General features: G+C 51.3%; 1 protein-coding gene across 1 annotated transcript in view; it reads right to left on the minus strand.

The window, feature by feature from the left end:
• The window catches only part of ARFGAP3 (ARF GTPase activating protein 3), a 50,236-nt gene extending 40,070 nt beyond the window's left edge, over positions 1-10,166 (minus strand). The window contains exons 1-2 of the mRNA XM_036088316.2: positions 9,991-10,166; positions 4,183-4,301 (exon numbers count right to left, since the gene is read on the minus strand). Coding sequence (XP_035944209.1) covers positions 4,183-4,301; positions 9,991-10,059 — 188 coding nt within the window. The 5' untranslated portion in view covers positions 10,060-10,166. The remainder of the gene's footprint in view (positions 1-4,182; positions 4,302-9,990) is intronic.
• Between the last annotated feature and the right edge of the window lie 12,291 nt (positions 10,167-22,457).

The following is a 22,457-nucleotide window of genomic DNA, read 5'->3' on the forward strand; positions in this document are numbered from 1 at the left end:
CAGCATCACCATGACCATGTTAACCCCGTCACGCTGTGTCAGAAGCAGCAAGCTCCAGAGGACAGGGATGTCCCATATTTTTTTGCCACACTCCTACCATAGGCACATAACGGCTATCTGAATTTGGGCTGCCTTAATTATGTCCTAAAACTGGGGCTGCAAGTCCTCGGGTTGGCTATTCAGTCTGACAACTTTTGGTCTTAAACAATCTTTAAAAAAATAAAATAAAATAAAGCCAAATATTTCTCTACATGCTCCTTAGAAACGAAGATTAAAACTAATTGTTCCTGACCTGGCCTGCCAGGGATTCTCTCTCATTACACTGGACTTTCAAAATAAAAGGTTTTGATGCTAGTCCATATTCTTGGGGCGCCTGGGTGGCTCAGTTGTTAAGCGTCTGCCTTCGGCTCAGGTCATGATCCCGGGGTCCTGGGATCGAGTCCCACATCAGGCTCCTTGCTCTGCAGGGAGCCTGCTTCTCCCTCTCCTCCCCACTTGTGCTCTCTCTCACTATCTGTCTCTCTCTCTCAAATAAATAATAATGCTCTCTCTATCTGTCTCTCTCTCTCAAATAAATAAATAAAATCTAAAAAAAAATTTTTTAAAAAAAGAAAGAAAAGTTTTAAATGGAACTTTACCCATTTATCACAGTTAATCTAGACGTTTCCTCGCAGACAAGCCCGGGAACAGCTTCCAGGCAGGCAGCTGTTTGTAACTGGCCTGATTGCTCGATAGAAGGCCATGGGAGGTGTCGCCTTCCTACACTCACATCACAAGACCTTCTCCTCTCGCATCCACTGGGCAGGCACCAGACAACCCGGCCCTTCCTTCAAGGGAAGGAAAGGAGACAAGGAGAGGCAGTCGAGGATGGTGCCGGGACTCGGGCCCCCAGCAGCCGGCTGCAGCGCCCTCTCCCCTAACGCCCACCCCGCACGGCCAGGCCAGTGTCTATGGCCACCTGGTGCGCCTGGGGCCCAGACCACACTGCCCGTGTTCACCCTTCAACGCCTCAGCAGTTAGGACAGGCTCCGGCCTGGCAGTCAAGACCCTTCCCAATGTCAGCCAAATCTTCGCCCTTGGAATCCTTTACCACCTCATTTTCCTACGCATATAAAAATGAGCTACTACACAGGTCCCTTTTTCCAGCCTCTGTACCTTTCCTTAAAGTCTGAGTGCTGACCTCCTTTTCCCTGCCTTGTTTCCATTAACAAAATCTAACCGAAACTTTGAGGTTGATTGCAAGTGTAAGTTACCTCCTCCTTCAATTTGGACTAATCTTCCTCAGAAGTAGATGCGGTACTGTTTCCGTGTCCTGGGTGGCACTTGACAGTCTGTCTTCTTGTTCGTGCTCTATTTAAGCCTGTCCCTGCCCACCCCCAGCCCACTGCAGGGAGGACTAGATTCCATTCACCTTTCATGAGCTCATGAAATACTTAACAGTGAACTTGAGAAGAAAAGAGCTGAAGGGAGAGGAGCACGGTGCAGAGGGCAAGCCCCAGGGGGCGGTGGGCTGGGGCCAGTCCGGTTACGTCCACTCTGCTCCAAGTGGTGGCCGGCCATTTCTGTGGATGCCTAACCCACCTTTCCCCTGTTGGTTGGCAAAAGCAACAGTTCATAAATTTTTTCCTTTGTAAAAGTGTTGACTTGAAAAAAACCCAAATCTCCATTTAAATAAACATTCCACCCAAGCCATCTGTTCATGCCTGGGGAGCACAACAGTGAGCATGGGGGTGTGTGTGGGTGTGTATGTGTGTGTCTGCTGGGGGTGGAGAGAGGAAGAAGAGGAGAAAGGGATTTGAGAGGAAGGACTTTTCACTTCTTACTTTATGAGCTTTGGGACTGCTTGGATTTTTTTTCCCACTGGGCTAATGCTTGTAATTGTTTTAACCAATAAAAAATGTCTAAACAGCAAACCTCCACCTCTTAAAAACAAAAATCCTACCCTTATCATCCTTGACCTACTCTTGCCCAACTCCTAGACTGCTGCCCTCCAGTTATACAGGATTTTCTAACAACTGTTTCTGAATCACTTATAAACATTGTGATTCATGGTTATATTTATCTGACTTTTTAAAGGCTAGTCATTAAACCTGCAGCAGCCCAAGCAGACTCTGCTGTCTAGCCTCATTAGGCTTCCGGTCGGTCCTTCCCTCACCCGGGAACACGTCAGATTTCCTGGAATGGTTTAAACTGGAGGTGTGCTTTGGTGGTGAGGCAAAGGGAAGGCCAGATTATAATGGCCGGGATTCAGCTGAGAGGAAGAGAGGAAGAACAAAGGAAAACAGCCAATTATAAATTGTCTTATGTTCACTGGTAACACCTGATCGGGGGCTGGTCAGGGGTTGGGGGGGCGGGGAGGACATTAAAAAGAAACTTGCCTTGGCAAGTAAATACCTCAACATTTAAAAAAAGAGACAACAGGATAGTGTATTCAAAATATTCTGGGACCAGCATGTCTAAGAAAAAAGAAAAGACAGGGCGCCTGGGTGGCTCAGTCAAGCATCTGGCTTCAGCTCAGGTCATGATCCCAGGGTCCTGGGATCGAGCCCCACATCAGGCTCCCTGCTCCGTGGGAAGCCTGCTTCTCCCTCTCCCTCTCCCCCTGCTTGTGGTCCCTCTCTCGCTGTCTCTCTCTCTGTCAAATAAATTAAAAAATTAAAAAATCTTTAAAAAAAAAAGAAAAAAGAAAAGACAAGAAATGGATAGATACTCTGAAACCAGGAAGAACATGCAAAAGAACTCCCTTTTCTAATTAATTACTTATGGAGTTATACAGGTATAAATATTTAGCCCATCATGCCTCTACGAACTGATTTCTGAAAAAAGAACTCACGAAAGTACAACAGGAAAGGTTTTTTTTAAGTTAATATATTAAAAAAGAAAATTAAGCTATTACTTTTACTACACAGTTTTTATGCCATCATATAAAATATCCAATCAAAATTATAACTGATTTTATCTTATAGGAACTAATGCTTTTTTTTTTTAAGATTTTATTTATTTATTTGATAGAGAGAGAGAGCAAGCACAAGCAAGGGGAGTGGCAGGCAGAGGGAGTAGCAGACTCCCCACTGACCAGGGAGCCTGATGTGGGGGCTTGATCCCAGGACCCCGGGATCATGACCTGAGCCGAAGGCAGACGCTTAACCGACTGAGCTACCCAGGCGACCCCGGAACTAATGCTCTTCATAGTAATCACATTGTATCAATATTCCTTAAGTCATAATATAAAATAAAACTGCTCGCCACAATTCCGAAGAGCCTGCCTGCCTCTGTTGGTTCCTTCCCTGGAAAAAGAAGCGGCAGGGGAACAGATGAACTGGTTAGAGGGGGTCAGCAGTAATGGAGATCTGAGCCAGGGCTGCTCAGGGGTGCCCTGCAGAACGTGGTCCGGCCAAGGCCCATGGGGGCTGAAGTGCAGGCCTTGCTCAGCTTCCAAGTCCTGAGCCTTCCTAGGGATCCTTTTATTATTTCCATTTATTTTACTTCACACAAGGGCACTTTGGCCCCCCCACTGGACTGTAGGGCTGTGTTCAAGGGGTACACACCAAGGACCCATCAAGGCTGCTACCAGACTGTTTTGAGTAGAAGCTACATACTTGCCAGAAGGAGCCAATGCAACCCACGTCTGCAGATAAAAAAAGAAAGACTTTCTTTCTACAAGCATTTGAAACTGCCACTAAAATTCATACAAAAGCCACCCACTCAGGCTTTGTGAGATAGTGACCCTGGGAGCCAGGGCTGCAGGACTGTGCTGGGTGTATACCCAGGCTATAATGAGGGCTTCTCGCCCTTTACATCAGCTCTCCTCCTGATGGGGCGTGTGATGGACCCACAGCACCCCGATCCCCTTCTATCATGAGCGTGTCACAGCAAGATTCCTCTGAGCTGCTGGTTATTAGAAGGTGATAAAGGGAGAAGAAGAATGTCTCAAGTCCTCCATTCTAGACTCCATTGTCAGCACCGCGGCCTCAGGTCCCTGACACCGAGCTCTACAGAACAGTAACTGAAGAGAAAATAATTCATTTTCCCTGTTCACCTAATTATAAAGATTTAAATCTCTATAACTCATAGCCAGCCTCTCATTCTACTTGACGTCAAAGCAAACATGAGGATAAAGGGGAAAAAGACCTGTGAAACAACAGGATCACTCCCACCCACGGTAAGAGAAGACATACTTACCGAATAAAACTCAAGTGAACGCCGAGTGACCGGTGTGACCCTGAGCAGTCGATGCAAAGAAACACCCCATAGGTTACACTTGCCCAGCTAGGATTCTTGGCACCACAATCAAAACACACCTGAAAGAAAATTTCAAAATTCAGTTATTAATTAATTCATATTAGCCAAAAGGGGCATCTCACAAGATACAATATAGAGTTTAGCTTGAAAGTGACTTCACCTTTACACTTTTAAACTGGTTATTATGAAATCGCTCACCTAGGGGCACCCAGCTGGCTCAGTTGGGTAAGCGTCTGACTTTGGTTCAGGTCATGATCTCAGGGTCCTGGAATCAAGCCCCGCGTCGGGCTCCCTGCTCAGTGGGGAGTCTGCTTGTCCCTCTCCCTCTGCCCCTCCCCCCTGCTCATGCTCTCTTTCTCTCTCTCAAATAGAATCTTTTAAAAAAAACTCACCTAGATTTTTTTAAACCTTAACTTTCATTTCTTTCGTTATCCTATTATGCATAATTATATTATATTCATTAAGCATCAACAGGGCTCCTACCAGGCCCGCACACACTAGCCAGGATGTCCCCCTGCTGGGAACACTCAAGGCCTTGCGGCCCTCTAGCCGGTGGCAGCCCTCACACATACTCCTTCTGCCCCAAGCCAGACGCGACAGCAGGTGCGGGAGCCACCCTCGCTTGCGCGGGGTGGTCTGTGACCAATAATGAGACAGAAGTGCCAGTAGGTCATTTCTGAGATTAGGTTACAAAAGACGCTGTGGCGTCCTTTCTGTCTCTTGCTCTCTCTCTCCCCTGGATCACCGGCTCTGGGGGAAGCTACCGCCATGGCTGGAGGACTCGTGAGCAGCCCAGTAGAGAGCCTCAAGTGGTGAGGAACTGAGGCCTCGGGTCCAACAGCCAGGTGAGGGGTGGAGGCCGGCTAAGCTCCACATGAGCGAGCTTGGGGGCGGGAGCCCCAGGCTTCAGAGAGGGCAGCCCCAGCTGACAGCGGGACAGCAGCCTCGTGAGCCCCAGGGCCTTCCTCCCTCAACACTGCCTGAAGCCAAACGTTCTTCATCTGACAGCATCTGGCAACGGGAGCATAAAATGACTTGAAGATATACAGAGTTTGTCATGGAAATTACTATTTATAATTAATAAAGTCAGAAAATTCCACTAATAAGAGAACACTTCATTTTTTTCCAGAAAAAGAGCCCCATATTTTAGATACACTTTATAGACGGAGCCACCCATGTGAAGGCTGTTCCAACTCTAGTCATCGAGAAAGATCTGGCTTCTGGCCTTTTGAGGGCAACACCAAAGTGAAAACATGAGCAGACTGTCCGAAGCCCCTCACTGTGGCAGGCTCACATTGAGCATGCATGGCCAGTGGGGTTGGAGAGACACCTGACAGGGAAGGTGCCGGTCCATTCACTTCCACCCAATTCTATCCAGTGTTTCTGGATTGCCTGCCGTACGCCAGACGTTATGGCGGGCCCTGAGCTAGTCAGAACCATCTGGTCTCCCAGACTCCACGAACACTTGCCGAGTCCCCACCCCCTGCCAGGCCATGTGCTCACTGAGCAGTGGGAGAGAAGGACACAGAAATGAAGATGCCCTATGCACGTAGAGTAAGGAATCCCCTTCCATGGGACACCAGACAGTGTGACCAACCCTGCCCATGTGCTGACAGTGTGACCAACCCTGCCCATGTGCTGTCATGGCAAGAGGCCATCTGTAAACCCCCACTCTCTCAACTAATAGTTGTGCACTTACTACCAAGTAAGTATCTGGCATGCACAAAAGTGGTTCAGGAAGGGTCAGCCCGCATGGAGCCCGTGTATGGAGCCCACAGTCTAGCAGGCAAGACAATTAGTTGTAAGTTGAAAGCTGGAAGCAAGGACAGGATACAAAAGGTTTCCCCCCAACCCAAAAAAAAAAAAGACAGGGTCCAAGAGACAACTGAAATCTCAGGAACTGAATCTTAAATTGCAATCAGTGGCAAAGGGCTGTGTAGGAAACGGCCCTGTGGGGAGGGGTGACAACAGAGATGGTGCACAGCCCCGAACAGGCAAGACCTGAGCATCCCTCCTGAGGTGGTCTGGCGGCAAGGCTGAGCAGAGAGCAGAGAGCCTTCTAAACATGCCGGCCTCAGCACCCCCCTGACCCACCAGCTAAGATGAGGAATTGCCAGAATGTAGCTCCACGAGGCCAGGGGCCCTCTCCCGCGCGCCGGAGCTGAGCACTGAGCCCGGCACAAGCAAGCACTCACTACACCAAGTACAGGGAGTGGGGACAGTTCGCAGGGGTGCTGGAGATCAGCAACTGTGGGGCCTGAGTTCAGGAGGCAACAGGAAATACACGCCTGGCTCTCACGAATGCTGCAGCAGGAGACTGTGCTTTAAGAGTGGGGACTGCACTTGGTTTTGATATGCAACCCCAAACCGAAGCTGAGACATGGTTTTCTAAGCAGAATATCACTTCCTATGGTGATGAAAAATAAATGCCTTGGGCACCTGGGTGGCTCAGTCAGTTGAGCGCCTGACTGTTGATTTTGGCTCAGGTCATGGTCTCAGGGTCCTGAGATCAAGCCCCACGTGGGGCTCCACGCTGCTTAAGATTCTCTCTCCCTCTCCCTCTGCCCCCCCCCCGCCAGAAGAAAAGAAAAAGAAAAGGAAATGCCGCTGCTTAACAATTTGCTTTGCTTAATGATGAGAGTAAGTACTAGAGAAACAACAGCTAATGTTGAGTGTTTATTCCCTGTCAGGCCTCACTACTGACCAACCGAACCATCCTAACATCCCTATAAGGAGGTATTCTTTTTTTTTTTTTTTTAAAGATTTTATTTATTTATTTGATACAGAGAGACACAGTGAGAGAGGGAACACAAGCAGGGGGAGTGGGAGAGGGAGAAGCAGGCTCCCGCTGAGCAGGGAGCCCGATGTGGGGCTCGATCCCAGGACCCTGGGATCATGACCTGAGCTGAAGGCAGACGCTTAATGACTGAGCCACCCAGGTGCCCCTATAAGGAGGTATTCTTATTGTCCCCATCGAGGCCAGCTTCTGGGCATGTGTGGTAACTGTGCGGCTGCCCGGGGCCCCACACTTAGAAAAGCCCATGGTTGCTTAATTCTCTGCTGTCTCATCTTGACATTCTCAACACTTTTTAAACAAGGGCCCCCGCATTTTCATCTCACACATTTTGTATTCTCTGCAAATTATGTAGTGCAGTTCTCATCCCCATTTTATTATTTAAACAATTTTTTAAAGATCTTATTTATTTATTTGTCAGAGAGTGAGCGAGCGAGCACTAGCAGGGGGAGCAGCAGTCTAAGGGAAAAGCAGACTCCCCGCTGAGCAAGGAGCCTGATGTGGGACTCGATCCCAGGACCCTGGGATCATGACCTGAGCGGAAGGCAGACGCTCAACTGACTGAGCCACCCAGGCGTCCCTCTCATCCCCATTTTAGAGAAAACTAAGGACTTAGGAAGTTAAGCATCACCACTGAGGAGTGGTATCTTGGGGACTCGACCCCAGGCAGTATGCCCCAGAGCTCACTCTTCACCTCTCACCACACTGCCTCTCACATGGCTTGGCTGGCCGGGTTGGCCGTTATCTGTCTTCCGCCCACTAGACTCGCAGCTCCCCGAGGTCTCCCTCTCCATCGGAGTGCCCCACTGCTCTGAGCGCCCAGCTCACTACAGCTGCTCAACGGATTCTTGTTGACAGAGTAACTCAAGCAATCAAGCAATAAAACTAAGGAATATATAGAGACAAGGAAGGATTTCTCAAACTAGAACACTGACCCTTCTGGGTTAAAACTGATCCAGAGTAAATATTCATCACCCATGAGATGAAGAAACCAGATAACATAGTCTAAAAGTAAACGCAGGTGTTCCTCTTGAAGTACCTTCCCTGTGTATCTTACAGCTCTTTTTTATAGCCCCTTCTGAAAAATGCTTCCTGTTCCCCAAGAGTTCCCCCAAACTCTTCCATATTATTAAAACTAGATTCATCTTTACTTAGGTAATGGTTTCTTACTAACAATCAAATGAAAATTCTTAATCAAGAAATGTAGCACAAGACTGTGGAACATTACTGGAAAAGTATTTTTGCCCCATGCTTTTATTAATCCTATTACAGAGTATAAAATTTTCCACGGGGGAGTTGTTCGTCATAAAGATCGTTAACAAAAAATGGCTGACGCTATCGGACGACTAGCACGTGCGCGTACGGCTCTAAGTGCTTCTCTTGGATTTTCTCATTGAATCCTCCCAATAACACTCCGAGTTAGATCCTGCTCAAGCCTCCATTTCCAGAGGAGGAAAGAAGGCACAAAGTGGTCAAGTAAACTGCCCAAGGTAACACAGTCACCAGCAAGCCCACACAAGTCCCTCAAAAGTGTCATAAAGACGATGACTTCTTATTTAAAAGAGGGCAACTTTCCTTTGATGAATTCAAAGAGAATACACATTGGTTTTGAGATAAAGCAGACAAAAAATGTAACTTCTACACTAACTGCAGATCCTAATCTTGTCTACCTCTACAGCAACCACACCCTATAAACAGGTTAACCTTAACGTGAAAATCAAGAAAACAGCAAAGAAATTAGCATTAGAGAATTCCTGAAGCCTTTCTCCTCCTGACTTTCCTACACTCATCAGGCATCACCTCCAATAAACTCTTTCCTTTCTCACGCCTCTTATAGTCTGTAAAAATATGGGCTCCCTTCCACCAAGACTTAAAGACATCTAATTTTATAAAACTCAGGATCTTTCTATGCCATGACATCATGACTCATGACCATGATCATTAACAGCTGTTCACTTTGGAGGTGACAGTGGGGACCAGACAAACTCCTGTCACAAGAGGGGAAGGGAGAGTCCACGCTGACACACTGACAGCCCTTTGCACTCTCCAGGTTCCAGCCTGACCTGTGATCCTCGGTGGAGGGTGTCACTTTAGCCCGATGTGTCATCACAACATCTCCAGCCAGTCGCGAAAGTTGCAAAAGTCACAGAGGAGAACCACCTCTGGAGACAAAAAAAAAAAGGAAAACCCCAACCTCCAAAAGAGACCCAAAGGGAAGACAGAGAAAGGGTCTGTGGTGGGCCTTCTTAGCAAGAGGAATGAGCTGGAAGCCACTGCAGAGACCACTTAGTCGCTTTATCAGACAGGGAAACTGAGGCTGCCATCAAAGGGCACAGGGGACCAACCAGGCTCCAACAGGCACCCCAGGGGAACTTCAGAGGTCAGCTCCAGGGTGTGGAGGGGGCCAGTCGAGCTTCCCCAAGCGCCCAGCGCTGCCAGCTGGAGTCTCCGGGCCGGTGCGTGCCTCCCAGCTGGGTCACAGCTGGCCTGCGGTGTCAGCCCCGCTCACAGGCGCCCCTGTGGGTGCACCCCAGTCCTCTCTCGGCGGGGGGGTCCCCGAGCTCGCCTCCAGCTCTCTCAGGAACTCACGGGGTCCACTCCGCCACCCCCAAAAGCAGCCCCCGTGTGTGCTCCCCCGCCCGATGTCAGGAACCCCAAGTGTGTGCCCCCGGCCCCCGGGGCCCCCAGAGGCTGTCGCCTCCCGCCCCCGGGACCCCCAGGTGCCCGCCCCGCCCGGGACCCCGCTGTGCGCCCCCTGCCCTCCTCCTTGCTGAGGCTGGGGGCGGCGCGCGGCCCAGACCCAGACGAGGCCCAGGCGCCGCGGCCGCAAGTGCGACGTGTCACAGGCCGGGCCGGCTCCTCCTCCCGCGGCCGCGGCCACTGCCGCAGCGGGGGCCGCCCGCGGGGTTCGGCACGGACGCCCGGCAAGGCTGAACACGCCCGAAGGCCGTTACCTTGTTGGTGGGCACCGAGCGGAGGCGCTTGAAGATGGCCAGGATGTCCTGCTTGCTGGGGTCCCCCATGGTCACCAGAGAAACGAGGCGCAGCCCGCCCGGCCAACCGGGAAGGGCCAACAGGAGCGGTTGCCGCCTCCCGGAGACAGACGGAGGCCGAGGGGGCGGGGCTGCGCGTGACGGCCAGGCCCCGCCCCGCCCGGACCCGCCCCGGACCCGCCCCAAAGCGGAGCTCACGCGCCGCTCTCTTCTCGCGGCCCTCGCTCAGCTGCACGGCTGGCTCCGCCCGCTCGAGCCCCGCCCCTGCGCTGCCCGCGCGTGCGCAGAAGCCTCGCGCCGCTCCTCCCCGCGGGGTCCCGGGGTTCGGTCGGGTAGGTGGAGGACTGAAGCTGCGGTCGGGTAGGCTTGGCTCCCGCGCGCTCGGCCGTGGGACCCGCCACCACTTGGGCTGGTCGATCGCCACTTCGACCGCCGGACTGCTTGCTTGGCCGAGGTCTTCTCACCCCGTCCTCGTGAGGGCACAGAACCAGTCCCTCCAGGTGGCAGAGTAGGAAACGTCAGGGGAAGGACCTACCCGCAGCCTCCGGACGCCCGCTTTTCGCTAGTGCCCACCCCCACGTTTTTGTTTGTTTTTTGCATTAAGCTAAAGCCGAGCCCTGGGTGGGAAGCTTTCATCGCCCGAAAATTGGTTTTCTTAAAGCACCTGTTTGGGTATCAGCTCAGAGAGAGAGAGCAGTTCTCTTGAGGCTTAGTCCGAACTGGTGAATACAGACCAGAAAAGCCGCGGGGCTGTTCCCAGCGCCCCGGGCTGCGACCCGCCCTGTGGCTGACATTACAGAAGGGCTCGAACTCGTGGAGAAAGGCGCCTCTTTTACTGTCGTGGCTGTGGAGCCGCTGGAAAAATGTCTCCTGAGGTTCGGTGGCGCAATGCAAGGAAAACAGGTTTACCTTGGCTCCAAGCCTGATTGAGCCCGCTCCTTTCTAGCTCGGTGACCTTGGTCGAGTCATTTCTCTTCTCCAAAACCGGGCTTGCTCATCTGTACAATGGGGCTAGAGAGAAAGAATCCGTGCTGAGCAACGGGGGGAGAGCAGCTTCCCCGGGGGAGCCCCGGAAAAGCCTTTGACAGTGCTTTTCTGCTTTTAGAAGCTAGGAATGCTCTTTTGGGGCGCCCGGGTGGCTCAGTTGTTAAGCGTCTGCCTTCGGCTCAGGTCATGATCTCGGGGTCCTGGGATCGAGCCCCACATCGGGCTGCCTGCTCCACGGGAAGCCTGCTTCTCCCTGTCCCACTCTTGCTGTGACTCTGTCAAATAAATAAATAAAATCTATTAAAAAAAAAAAGAAAAAAGAAGCTAGGAATGCTCTTTCAACCTGTCTGGTTAGATGCCCTGGGGGGAAGTTGGAAGTTTGCAAGGAGGTGGACTCAGATAAACCCAGGGTTGGAACTTTTCCAAGGAAGGGAAATGTATTGCCTAACAGAACAATTAAGTTACTTTTGCAGATAGCTGCGACTGAAAGTTCTTAAGTCAAAGTATATACTCTTGTAGTCTGTGTCCTGTCATAGTGATGCAGGCTGGCCTGTCCGAGGACCCAGAGGGAGTCCCGTGGGACCAGCCAAGAGGGTCCATGGTTTTGTGCAGGACAGAGATCAAATGTGAACTGAGAGGAAGTAAGAGCAAAGTTTATTAAATAGCGTAAGTGATAAAGCACAGCAGACAGTGTCTGGGAGACTCAAAGGAAAGAGAGTTCCTTGCTTGGGGTTGGGGTTTTTATTGAGGATCATGGTCTCATGTACCTGTCTTAGGCATCCCAGAACCCGTCAATCAAAACAAGGACAAGGGCTCCGGTGTTCTCCATAAGTCACTTATGCCCTGAAGACAGGGATCTTGGCATCAAGGTATTTGGAGTCGGGTCTTGGAAAGCCTACATGATGACCCCTCCCAGTCACTCCGTGGATGATGTTATCTATCGTGCTGGAAGACTCCAAAGAAATCATTAACTCCTTGACCATTACAAAGAGGACGTATATTAAGACATGTATAAGGCGGGGGTGCACATCCTAGCAACAGCCGAAGCAGGAAAAGGAGGAAAAAGGCAGTTTTTCTCCTGGGGTCCTTTCAGTTTCCCCATCTTGATACTAGTTTGGCCCTACACAGATCACCGGGCATTTTTATGAGGAACAGTCATATCCTTTCTGATGGGAATGATGATGACTATTTGGAGCTGAAATCTGCCTTCGGCTCAGGTCATGATCTCGGGGTCCTGGGATCGAGCCCTGCATCGGGCTCCCTGCTCCACGTGATGAGCAGAAGGCAAGCTGAGGACAAAACACAAGCTGACACCCCACAACCCCTTCCAACCCCCACCCCCCACCGTGAGATACGTGTGGCATTCCTCAGGCACTCCTAGCTGCCCCAAAACTAAGAGAAGGGAAGAAAACAAATGGTTAACTGATAAAGCTCACAGTCCTGCAGGACCGGAGTTTCCATCTGTTTACCAATGTCTTAGTGATATACAGGGAAAAAGCATTCTTATCAATAGCCTAACTTCCGGAGACCCATAACTCAATTTCCTGGAGCCCTAACCTCACCGTCCATGAGTGATGTGGGAAACAGAGGCAGAAGGAAATATAAACAAAGTTAAGTTTCTTTAAGACTTGCAGCCTATTGACAAGGACTTGTAATAGGAAGAGTGTAAACATTCCTCCAGGAAGCTCCCAACTGTCTTCAGGTTAATGCCTTACTGGAAGAAAAAGCAACCTTAACTCAGCAATCGCCAGGCCTCCGTTATCATGTAAATCTTCTTTAGTATAGCAAAGTCCTTTTGGATACCTCCCTTTTCCTTACGTCCCCCAACTCCCAAGTATATAATCAGCCACCCCTCACAACCCTGGTGCAGCAGCTCTTTCTGCCCACGGGTCCTGCCCCCGTGCTTTAATAAAATCATCTTTTTGCACCAAAGATGTCTCAAGAGTTCTTTCTTGGCCGTCGGCTCCGGTCCCCACCAACATTCCAAAACAACATCACAAGGAGAAGGAAAAAAGTGCAATGAAGTACAGAGTCTATGGGAGGAAAAATACTGTTTGTGTATGCACATCACTGGCTCATCTCTCATCTGCTTAAGTGTTCTTTGTAGAACTTATTACCACCTAATACAGTATGTAATACTATGTATTTCCTCCCTTCAGCTGAATATAAATGTATTGAGATCAGGTCTGTCTTGTCTACCTCCGTCCCCAGCACCTAGAACATGCCTGGCACATGGTGTGCATTCAAAAAAGATGTGTGGAGTAGGCTTAGAATGTAGAAAGCTACAAAAGAGTGTCACTCCCCACATGATGAGAACAGACTGGATCATCTACAAAATCATAGCTTTTCTTAAGCCTGTCAGATGGCTAAGGTTGCAAATCACCCAAGTAAACTGAATTCCGAAGAGAAACTGATGAAGTTTTAGAATATAAGTGAGGTCCGGAGCCGACGACCAAGAGAGAATTCTTAAGATGTCTCTGGTGCAAAAAGGTGGTTTTATTAAAGCACGGGGACAGGACCCGTGGGCAGAAAGAGCTGCTGCCCTGTGGTCTTGAGGAGTGGCTGATTATATACTCAGGAATTGGGGAGGTGAGGACAAAGGGGGTGTCCAGAAGGACTGTCATATGCTAAAGACTCTCAGGATACTGGAGGCCTGGTTATTGTCAAGCCAAGGCTATTTCCCCCTCTAATGGGGCACTAACAGGAAGACAACTGGCAGTTTCCTGGAGGAATGTTATGTTCCTCCTATCACACGTACTTGTCATTGGGCTTCAGGTTCAAAAGAAATCCAATTTTATTTACATTTCCTTCTGCCTCAGCCTCCCTTAATTTTATGGAGGGGAGGGTGATGTTAGGGCTTCAGGAAACTGAGTTATGGGTCTCCTGGAAGTTAGGCTATTGATGAGAAAGCTTCTTCCTTGTAAATCACTAGGACATTTGTAAACTGAGGGAGACCCCTGTCCTGCAAGACTGTGATCTCTATCAGTTAACCGTTTGTTTTTCCTTTAGGGCAGCCAGGAGTGCCTGAGGAATGTCACATAACATCCTGGGGGGGGGGGCGGGTTGCGGGGTGTCAGCTTCTGCTTTGTCCTCAGCTAGCCTTCTGCTCCATCAAAACGAGCGTCCCCAAAGGTAGATGGAACACAAGAGCTCCTTCACCTTTGGTAAAGCATAGGAGAAAGGTGACGCCATCCAAGTGGGTAAGAGGAAATCAGTCAAAATTTTAATGAATTCGTAAAGGCCAAGTGTGGGCTGGCACGTCAGTTTGAAATAGCTTGAGGCCTCAGATACAAAGAGTTTACATTCATTCACAAGCTCTTTTCCATGAACCCCCATCAGAAATTTTTCTTCATAAGAAAGCTGGAGGCAGAGACTTGAGAGAAACCCCCTGGGGAGTCCGGTATCCAACTATTGGGGAAGGGGCACAAAACCCCACCCACATCCCTTCTGGAAAACGAAAGCAGCAAATTAACTCTCCCTCAGGGTTTGGGAAAAGATGCATTCCTGCCAAGGGAGGAGCAGAAGCAAAACCCAACGATACCAAATCCAGAAGAGAGTAAGAGATCCTCTCACCCTCAAAAGAAGACAAGCAAAAATTCATTGCTACAGATGTAAGAATAACAGAATACAGGGGCGCCTGGGTGGCTCAGATGGTTAAGCGTCTGCCTTCGGCTCAGGTCATGATCCCAGGGTCCTGGGATCGAGCCCCACATCGGGCTCCAGGCTCAGCGAGGAGCCTGCTTTTCCCTCGCCCTCTGCCTCTCTCCCTGCTCATGCTTTCTCTCTCTCTCTCTGTATCTCTGTGTCTCAAATGAATAAATAAAATCTTAAAAAAAAAAAAAAGAATAACAGAATACAGAAGGAACCAGCCTTCAGGCAGGTCCACATTGCTGTGTACTGTCCTCGCTATTTATCTTTTATGAAGACACACCGGTGCGCCTTGGCCAAGTGAAAGAGCGTTTAGTTTATTTAGTTTATTCAGTGAAATAGGAACTTGCCGAAAGCCAGATGCCACTCTAAGGAAAAACTAGACTTGCCTGGACAGTAATACGATGAATCACAAAGTGCGAATAGGCACAGATCTTGCCCCTTGTCCCCGGAGGACACCAGTGAACTTTAGTTAGTGCTGAAGAGAAAACATGCGAATGCTATCTCTTAGGCCATTTCTGTACAGATTGGGTTCATTTGAAAATGAACGCATGGAATCATGAGCAGCATTACCTGATTTCCACAAACCCCAATACTGCTCAGGCCGTGCACACTTGGAAATTCACAAATGCCCCATTTTAAAAGGTAAAATATTTAAATAATGATATTTGCTTGTTACTGAGTTGATGTTATTGATTGATTTTTTAAAAAATTAAGCTGATACCATTACTTCCTTTAATGGGATAGAGGATTGGGTCTAAAAATTGCTCATTGCTATAATCCTTGCAATATTAAAATATTAGCAAAAATAATTGCAAAAGGAAACGAAAACTTATGTTTATACAAAAACCTGTACCTGAATGTTCATAACAAATGCATTTGTAATCATCAAAAGCTGGAAACAACCCAAATAATCCTTCAACTGGATTAGCAAACGTGGTGAATTCATTCCATGAAGACTACCTACAGTAAGAAGGAACAAACCACGGATGCGTGAAACCACATGGATGAATTTCAAATTAATTATGTGAAGCAGAAGCAGGGAAGACAAAGCTGCATGCTCTATGATTCCATTCACAGAACATTCTGGAAAAGGCAAAACTACGGAAACAGAAAACAGGTTAGCAGTTTCCCAGGGCTAAGGATATAAGGAAAGGTTGAATTACAGAGGAGCCAGGACAAATTTGGGCAGTGATGGGACAGTTCTGTTTCTCGATTGTGGTGGTGGTTACACAACAACGCGTTTGTCAAAGCTTGACCGTACCCTAAATGGTGTGCGTTTTACTGGATGTAAATTATACCTAAAAAATGAAAAAAGAAACGGGAAACAAAGCAAATGCTCAGCGATATGGGACTTATGGCCCATGGAATATCACGCGGCCTTATATATAAAGAAACGGGATATATAAAGAAACTTATATATAAAGAAACGGGAAACAAAGCAAATGCTCAGTGATATGGGACTTATGGCCCATGGAATATCACTCCTGAACATTCAGGTACAGGTTTTTGTATAAACATAAGTTTTCGTTTCCTTTTGCAATTATTTTTGCTAATATTTTAATATTGCAAGTATTATAGCAATGAGCAATTTTTACTCATATAAATATAACTTATTTATAAGTTAAGCATATTTAGGTACGTGAGAAAATGCTTGTGAAAGGTTAAGAGAAGGAAGCAGGGTGCCACACCACACTTACAGTATGAGCCCAATTTTGCGAAACACGCACGTTGATGACAACCACAACAGAACACATGCCCTACACACGTGCACGTATGGAAAAAAAAGACTAGAAAAAATACGCCGGAATATCAGCAGTGTTGCCTCTGGACATCCGGGCCATGGGTGGCTTTGTTTTTCTGAATACTTCTGCTTAGTTTCCAAATTTCCATCTGAACCTTTGTTCCCTTTACAATTGAGCTTCAATCATTAACATTGTTATTGGAAAATGCTGTATCGAGGGGCAGGAGCGGCCAGGCTGTTTTGACCTGGAGGTGGCTGATTAGCTGCACACAGTTGCTTGTCACCTCCCCAGGGGCCACGCAGGGGGCCACGCAGGGGGCCACGCGGTGTCTGCCCATCAGAGTGTTTGTTATCCTTTCCTCCAAGAGAGTGATGTTACGTATGCAGTTCTGTTCATCCGTCCCTTCTCCCTTGTTCCTTTCCTAGTCCTTCCCGCAAAGGATTTGAAGAGGTCCGAAACAATATAATCTGAATTTCACTGGATGGGCCAAAATGGATTTCATTTTATCTTTTCCGTTTAGCTCCAGGAGTGAAAGAGAGAAGGTCTGGGGCTAGAGGTGAAGGGCTCTGCACCGATGAGCTTGCTGTTGATAGTGCGGTCGGGCCAGTGCTGTGATGAGCTGCTCAGAGCCCCGAGGAGGGTCTTTCAGGACCGGCGGCTCCCTAGTGGGGACCTCTAGTCCTGGCAGGTGTCACGGAACAAGCGCCGCTGGGGGGAGGGGGGGCGGGGAGCGGCGCATCCTCGCCCTCGCGGTCCAACAGCGCAGCCTAGTGGGCAGGGCCTGTACTGCACCACCCGCGTCTGAACGCTCGCTCGGCCGTGTGGCGGCTGTTGGATCTTGGGCAAGTCACCTAACCTCTCTGTGCCTCAAGCTCTTTGCCTGTAAAACTAGGAATGATAACATGTACCTAGTTCATGGGGCCGCTGTGAGAATCCAGAAAGTTAATAAACGTTGAAGGGTTTAGAACAGGATCTGGCACAGACTGAAATACAAATGTTAACTGCTCTTATTCCCATTTTATCAATGAGCAAACCAAGTCTTGGCGAGCTTAAGTATTTCAGTCAGGCCCACGCAGCTAATTAAGGTCACACAGGAAGTCCAGTCTGAGTGCAGGGAATATTACCTCCTAGTCCATGCTTTTAACCATCGACTTCATTTTTACGCCTTTGTAAGACTGTCGTTGAGGGCGCCTGGGTGGCTCAGTTGGTTAAGCGACTGCCTTCGGCTCAGGTCATGATCCTGGAGTCCCGGGATCGAGTCCCGCATCGGGCTCCCCGTTCTGCAGGGAGTCTGCTTCTCCCTCTGACCCTGCCCCCTCTCATGTGCTCTCTCTCATTCTCTCTCTCTCAAATAAATAAATAAAATCTTAAAAAAAAAAAAAAAAAAAGACTGTCGTTGAGTTTCAGAGAAGAAAAACATCTTCCGTCGGATTCTGGTGTGGAAACGCCAGCCTCCCTGCATACAGTTTCATACATGGATGAATACATGGCTTGGGGGAGGTGCTCGTGCGGGGTGACCGGTTGGGGGAGGATTTGGGAGTCTCCATCTGAGGTCGGCTTGCATTGGGCTGGCATTCGGGGTTAGACCACCTCCATAACCACGCTCCCCAGATTTGTGTGTGTTATCAAGCACGCTCACACTCTAGACCGCATACGATCGTGAAAGAGAAAAGATAGGAACCACGTTCCCCTTTTCCAGATGAGGAAACGGAGCGCCAGGCAGAGGGAGGGGCTTACCCGAGGACAGGCAGCTCATCAGTGACACCAGTGCCCATCTGACCCCGGGGGGACACCTCTCCTTCTGCCACCAGGCCGCCACCTCACCTTCCCTGCCCCTTGCACGGGCATCATAGGAATAGTCAGGGATGGGATGTCACACTGGCTTGTGTCCCTTGCTCCCTGGGCTCTCTTTGGACATACTTTCCCTACCTCCTTGGGCCAGACTGTGGGCGATCAGTCTTGGGGACCCAGCTCCCGTGCCCCAGAGCTGGGTTAGGAGCATCTGCTGGTTATATGAACAAGTCAAAGAGCACATGGAATTGCTGGTACTTTGGGCAGCCCGTTCTTGCTATTTGGACCAGTGGTTCTCAAAGTGTGGCCGTGGGTCAGCCTCACCTGGGGCTTGTTAGATATGCAAACTCTGGACCTCACCCCCAACCTCGTGATTCAGAAACTCTAGAATGTGGTCCAGCGAGCTAGGTTGTAACAAGACCTCCAGGAGTACAACAGCACCTGCTTTTTGGAGTTAGGCCCCAGAATTGAAACCCCAGCCCTGCCCTCAACTTGCTGTACGGCCTCACACAAGTCACTCCACCTCTCTGATTTGTTTCCTCATCTGCAAAATGGCGTGCATACATAATGAGGAGGGTTATATGACTCTTTGCAGAGAAAGGAGCTCAGCACTGGACCTGGCACGTGGCTGATAAATGTGAAGCCCAAGGCTGCTTGGAAACCGTGGGCTGAGAAACTGCCTACCCCCTGACAATGCTGGGGTCAGCCTGGTTCCTCTGACTCTGTGCTCGGCAGGGGCCCCACCTGGTGTACGATAACCTTGTACCTCAAGGAGAGGCCTGCCAGATTCGGCTTGGTCCGGGTCTGTCCTTCCTGGGGCAGTGGAGCGCCTCTAACCCAGCCCCGGGTCTCTCCACGGTGGCCCACATGTGTCCACTGGGTGCTGGGGCCTGGGCCCTGCTGCTCGCTCCCACCACAGAGACCACAGAGGCCCAGCCCAGAAGTCACTGCCTGCCCTTCTAAGGGAAAACAGAGTCCGGAGGGGGGCATGCACCTCCTGCAGGTGTCTGGGGGAAGGGATGCCGAGGGCAAGGCGCCTGCCCAGCAAGGTGTCCCGCTTCTGGACACCCCCAAGGTCATCCCCACTTTATGCAGTGAGGCTCAGGCACTTGCTTGGGCTTCGGGTCACACAGGGGTGGGGGTCCTCCCCAGCCAGTTTGTAGTCCACTCTGACCTCTTGCCAGCCAGGGATGCTTCCCACTGGAAGTGGGGGGAACAGCTCAAGGACCCCATAGTACTGTGCCCCCAAGGGCCTTGGAGCTGGGTTGGGGGCCCTGTTTGTCCTAATTTCCTAAGACTTGTAGGGGGGCCTCCAGAATCCACCAGGTACACTCTCAGGGGACCATCCTGCCCCCTCCTCCCTGGTGTCCAAGTGACTTGGACCCTCCCTGACCTTCTGGAGTTCCCCAAAGGCAAACTTGGGTCCTTCTTCGTTTTTCTCCTGTCACCACCTAGTCTTGCACATAGTAGGTGCTCAATAAATGCACAGTGAGGGATGCCTGGGTGGCTCAGTCGTTAAGCGTCTGCCTTTGGCTCAGGTCATGATCCCAGGGTCCTGGGATCAAGCCCCGCATCGGGCTCCCTGCTCAGTGGGAAGCCTGCTTCTCCCTCTCCCACTCCCCCCTGCTTGTGTTCTCTCTCTCACTATATCTCTCTGTTAAATAAATAAATAGAATCTTAATAAGTAAATTACTTAATTAATTAACTAACCGTGAATGAATATGACCCAGGGAGAGAGCCAGCTGATGCCCTGCCAGGAAGGGCTACTCAGGGTCAGGCCATGCTCAGCTCCCCCAACCACTCATTCTGACCATGGGCAAGTCACTCCTGCCCCTCACTGGGCCTGTTGCCCCATGAACAAGGAGGGGGTTGGTCAAGTGGCCCAGGGGTGCCCTTCTCAACCTCCCCCATCCCCATTCTGATGGATTGTAAGTGGTCCCCTCTGTGTCTGCCGCTAGTACCCGAGACCTCGGCAGAGCCCAAACCCACCAGTCACCCAGCAAACACCCGTCCAGGCGCAGGGAGAGGCCTTTCACGAGCTTAGGTGGTGAAGGGCCTGCAGTGAAGCCCAGGACAGAGGCTTGCTCTGTCCTCTCTCAGGGAACTCACAAAACCTAGTATTTTAGCTCAAACTGCTGCAGAGCCAGACCTCTGCCTGGGTCACTCACTGGAGCTTGCTTGCCCTCTGGGCATGCCCTGGGGGCTCGGGCAGGAAGATGAAATACCCCCTCCTACCCTCTGCTGCGGAGAAGGGACTGGGCAGGCCGCCCAGGGCCCCGGCCCCGGGAAGGTGGTGCCCACATAGCAGTGATTGGGGGGAAGGAGCAGCTTGGCCCCAGGCAGTGGCTCTGGGGAAGGGAAGGACAGAGGGACAAAGAGGAGTTGGTGGCCCAGCGTGGAGGGTGTGGGAGGGGCAGCCAAGAAGGCCAGAAGCTTCTGGCTGGGGACCAGGAGGAGCTGGTTATCACTTATCACCACGGTAACAGTTACGGCCCCCTGGGTGCCTGGGGCCCTGCTCAGCCGCCTCTAGCCCTCCAACCAGGAAGACAGGCACCGCTCCTGCCCGGGGAAGCTGAGGGGTGAGTTAGGATTCCGGAGCTCGGCCCCGAGGGCCAGGACGGGAGAGGGCAGGTGGGCAGTGAGGGCCCTTCGGGACTTCCTGCAGGAGCTCTCAGATGACGGGCGGGGAAGGGGCCCCGCTGAGCAGAGGTGGTTTCCTCCCGGCTTTGGAGGGTTACTCCTGCTCACCTCCCCCCACCCCCCTCTTTATCTGCCAGTGGAGGGGGGCGAGGAAGGGCTTGCCCTCAAGAATCCTGCAGTTCTGTCATGGGACCTTGGGCAAGTTGTGGCACTTGAGTTTCCAGACCTTCTGTGTCGTCTTCTGCAAAGCGGGGTGACTCCAGCCTCCCCCACAGCGGTCATGACAGTACATGAGCTCCCCGGGTGCCCAGGACTGGCCGGCCCAGCTCAGGCTGTGCGAACCGGGAGCCTGCAGACCCGCCCCTCCGCCGTCCTCCCTTGTGTCTGTGCCAGCCTGGGCCGTGTCCGCCCTGGGCAGCGGGCAGCTCCGATGGGCTCCAACTCCTCCTAAGTGGAGAGTAGGGGCCCCATCACCCATCAGATGACACGGTTCTTCTCCGCCATTCCTGAGCCGGGCAAAGCAGCGCTGCGGTGGCGGCTGCCCGCCTCGCTCCTCCTGGCTCCCCCGAGGGCCCACGGCCCAGGAGGGGCACCTGTCTGGACGAGCCTCACTGGGGTTTGGCGTGTCGGGCTGCGGCAGCCCTCACATCTCTCCTTTCTTGCCTCGCCCTGGCCTTCTTTCAACTCAGGTCACCCCAATGAGTCGGGAGGATCCCACAGGGATTTTAGTGCCACAGACCAGCAGGGACTCCTTGTGGGGGGGGAGGGGAGTGTGGCTCTTGGAGCCTCCGTGCCCTTCTCTGTAAAATGGAATAGGGAGGGGCGCCTGGGGGGCTCAGTCGTTGGGAATCAGCCTTCAGCTCAGGTCATGATCCCAGGGTCCTGGGATCGAGCCCCGCATCGGGCTCCCTGCTCGGCGGGAAGCCTGCTTCTCCCTCTCCCACTCCCCCTGCTGTGTTCCCTCTCTCACTGTCTCTCTCTCTGTCAAATAAATAAATAAAATCTTTAAAAAAAAAAAATGGAATAGGGAGACTCAGCCGACACACAGGGATGTCTGGACATGGGCATGCTTTTGTTTTAAAAGATTTTATTCGAGCGAGAGCGAGAGGGAGGGAAGGAGAGAGGGAGTGCACAAGCTGTCGGGAGGGGCAGAGGGAGAGGGACAAGCAGACTCGCGGGGATCATGACCTGAGCCGAAGGCAGACAGCCCACTGAGCCCCCAGGCGCCCCGGAGACGGCCGGTTATTTGCACATACCGTCAGAGCCCAGGGCCCAGCGCACAGCAGGCGCTCAGGGAATGTGTTCCAAGAAGCCCAGGTGATGGTCTCCCATCTGGGTCCTGCTGTTTCGGTGTCGGGGGGGGGGGGGGGGGAGGAGGCGGCAGCGTCTACACCGGGGCAGCCCGGGCCACGGTGGAGCGGGTTTCGGGGAGAGGGGCCTCTGGAGGGGCTCGGGCGCCTCACATCCCCCACCTCCGGACTGGCAGGGCGCAGGGCCCTTCGGGCAGCGGCGGTGCGCCCGGGATCTCGCCCAGCTCCAGGGATGGAAGACGCTGCCGGAGACACGGCCACCAGCGGACATGAGCGTGAGGGACGCACAGCTCGGGGACAGCGACAC

This window comes from Halichoerus grypus, chromosome 6 (genome assembly GCF_964656455.1).
Source record: "Halichoerus grypus chromosome 6, mHalGry1.hap1.1, whole genome shotgun sequence".
Lineage (NCBI taxonomy): Eukaryota > Metazoa > Chordata > Mammalia > Carnivora > Phocidae > Halichoerus > Halichoerus grypus.